Source organism: Propithecus coquereli, unplaced genomic scaffold, assembly GCF_000956105.1.
Source record: "Propithecus coquereli isolate 6110/MARCELLA unplaced genomic scaffold, Pcoq_1.0 Scaffold246, whole genome shotgun sequence".
NCBI classification, from domain to species: domain Eukaryota; kingdom Metazoa; phylum Chordata; class Mammalia; order Primates; family Indriidae; genus Propithecus; species Propithecus coquereli.
Window position 1 is genome coordinate 1,035,771 of NW_012148019.1, and position 2,597 is coordinate 1,038,367.

Genomic DNA, 2,597 nt, shown 5'->3' on the forward strand with positions numbered 1-2,597 from the left:
TCAGTTTTTTTCCTTAGAACACTGCAAATTAAGGAAACTGTTTACTAGATCATTTTATCCCAACTAATGAAACGTATTTTTCTCCAAATTTGGTTTTTCTGTCAAATATTCAGAGACAAAAATACACTATATCATAATATTCAATCTCCTGTATCTTCTGATTGGATATAAGAGGTTACCTGTACGGGTTACTTAACAGAGTAAAGATGGGATTTTCTTCTACCTTCACCAGCCCCTCTCCCCACCTGGCTTGTCCCCCCACCCAGTGTAGAGTCCCCTACCTTGGAGTCTCTCTGCAGAGTCATATTCTGGAGTCTGAAGGTTTGCTGTGCAGTGTGCTCCAACAAGCTGAGTCTCTTAAATTCAGTGCTTTGTGCCATTCCCATGAATCCGAGCTAATTATACTGCCATTTTTCAGAGATGTGCGTTAGGAGTCATGTGTGCCTACTGCTGAAAATGGCTTTTACATTAAGACTCATTTAACCACTGATGGTAAGAGAGAAGTTGAGAGACTCCGTTATCCGTGATACTTTTACAGTACAGCAATAGCAAGGAACTCTCTTGTACTGCAGGCATGTAAGACGCTATGTTGTCAACCTCTCACTTATTAGGAATGTTGCAATTTGGCTTACGTTTTACTGGTCAGAATGTCACAGAGACGGTATGTTTAGTCATGGAAAAGAAAATCAGTGTCCAGTGTGCAAAGATAGTGATAGGGTAAGCACTTCCATTGCATTTTCATAGGAGGGATTGATTTGTGTGCATTACCGGGTCTGTGTAAAATGGTGTCCTTTTGGCATTAGCTGGATATAAATTTCAGTAAATGTTTTTTCTTACTGCAGATTAGTGTAATACAGTGAAATTTTTCTGTAACTGAGGGGAGGCGGTGGTTGGGTGTCTGTTAATAGCCTGAAAGTAACTAATGAGGATGTGCAGTTGAAACGATTGATTGAATAGCTGCAGTCCTGTGTGTTTCTCTCTCGCCTGCTCTCTCTGCAAGCTGTAGAGAGGGAGGGGGAAGAGCAAGACACAGGGAGGGAGCGAGAGAAAAAACGCTTTCTCTTAAGTGGAAGTAGCACGGATCCCAGGGGCCAGGAGGCCAGAAATGGAAGTTTAAACTGCATCTGTCTTTTAAAGGGAGAACAGCAGGAATCAAAATGTCAGTCTCCGGAGTCACGATTTACTCCTTATTTTCTAAGATCTGGAAGATAACACAGAATACTTTTTTTAGGATGTGTTTTTTTTTTCCTTGTCCATGTTGAGATTATCTAATGTTATCTGAGAAGCTGGATTCCTAAATGTCTGTCAGTTGAAGTGGCGATGGGAAGCAGTTGTGATAAAGGTATAATATGTATATATCTATCATCTGTGTGTGCGTGTGTATGTGATATGTGTGTGTATATATATTACTCTATGAAATATCTTTAAATGTAGCCTTAATACAGTATATAGTAATTAAATAGGAGATTTCACATCATCTGCAAAATCCTAAACTTATTAGTTCAGTTTAAACAGATTTAGGATTCCAGAGTAAGATCTTAGTAAGGTCATATTGCCAGACAAGGAGAAGCAGATCTATTTTTATATCTGCATAGGCATATATGTTATTTTATCCTGGCAGCAGCTCTCTGTCTTCTCATGGCCCTTTCGTTGCAGTCTAGTGAATCATCTCATCTGCACAGAACCGAACTTTGACCTTTGGGCAAACACCATCGAACCATGTGCAACACTAGACTATGTTTTGTTCACAAGAATATTAGAAATGTCATTTCATTCTGTTAACTGCTACATTGCTGACAAATAAAGAAGTAGATTTATGTACTGTGAAATATAAATATCAAGTGAACTTAAAGGTATTAATCGTAGCTCAGAGGAAATTATTTTTTATATGTGCATGGATAAAGATACAAGCTGTCACACTGAAGCAAGTTCTTAACTGTAACCCAGTCTCTCCAGTGTCTTGATAGTTCGAACACCACAAAGACAGAGTATGTAGAGACAGGATATAATACACCTTTAAAGCCAACTGACTTTTTATGAAAAACCACTAATTTCACAGTTTAGTGAAAGGTCCTAAATGTTAGGTTGTTAATGTTTCAACTTTCCTCCTCTTTTCCAGAGGTGCCAGCAGAGAGATCCCCTCGCAGACGGAGTATCTCAGGGACCAGCACATCAGAGAAACCCAACTCGATGGACACTGCAAATACCTCACCCTTCAAAGTACCAGTAAGTGTTTCTTTTCTCTGTGAGAGCATTTTACTTTTCTCCTTTCTTCTTAGAGATAGTCATTAAGGAATCCAGACATTTTCTCCTCAAGAATTTCTTATGATACTGAGGTTCAAGGACAGAGTTATCAACATATAGATTAACTGTGGTTAATGTCTACGACTTTCAGTATAAGGTTAATTAGGTTTTAGGAAATATTATTTTTACTTATGGGATATTTACAAAATATATAACTAAATAGATTTAGTTCAAATTCCTCTGAACTATAGAATGTAAATCCTTGCAGATGTCCTTTTATCAAGTTGCTAGCTAAAACCTATCAAAATTCTGTATAGATGGTGGTGGGAGGTGTTTTTTTTTTTTTTTTTTTT

General features: G+C 37.9%; 1 protein-coding gene across 1 annotated transcript in view; it reads left to right on the forward strand.

Annotated features, from left to right (window-relative positions):
* The window catches only part of RASAL2 (RAS protein activator like 2), a 455,850-nt gene that overhangs the window by 357,012 nt on the left and 96,241 nt on the right, over positions 1-2,597 (forward strand). Inside the window, exon 4 of the mRNA XM_012646543.1 lies at positions 2,120-2,226. Coding sequence (XP_012501997.1) covers positions 2,120-2,226 — 107 coding nt within the window. The remainder of the gene's footprint in view (positions 1-2,119; positions 2,227-2,597) is intronic.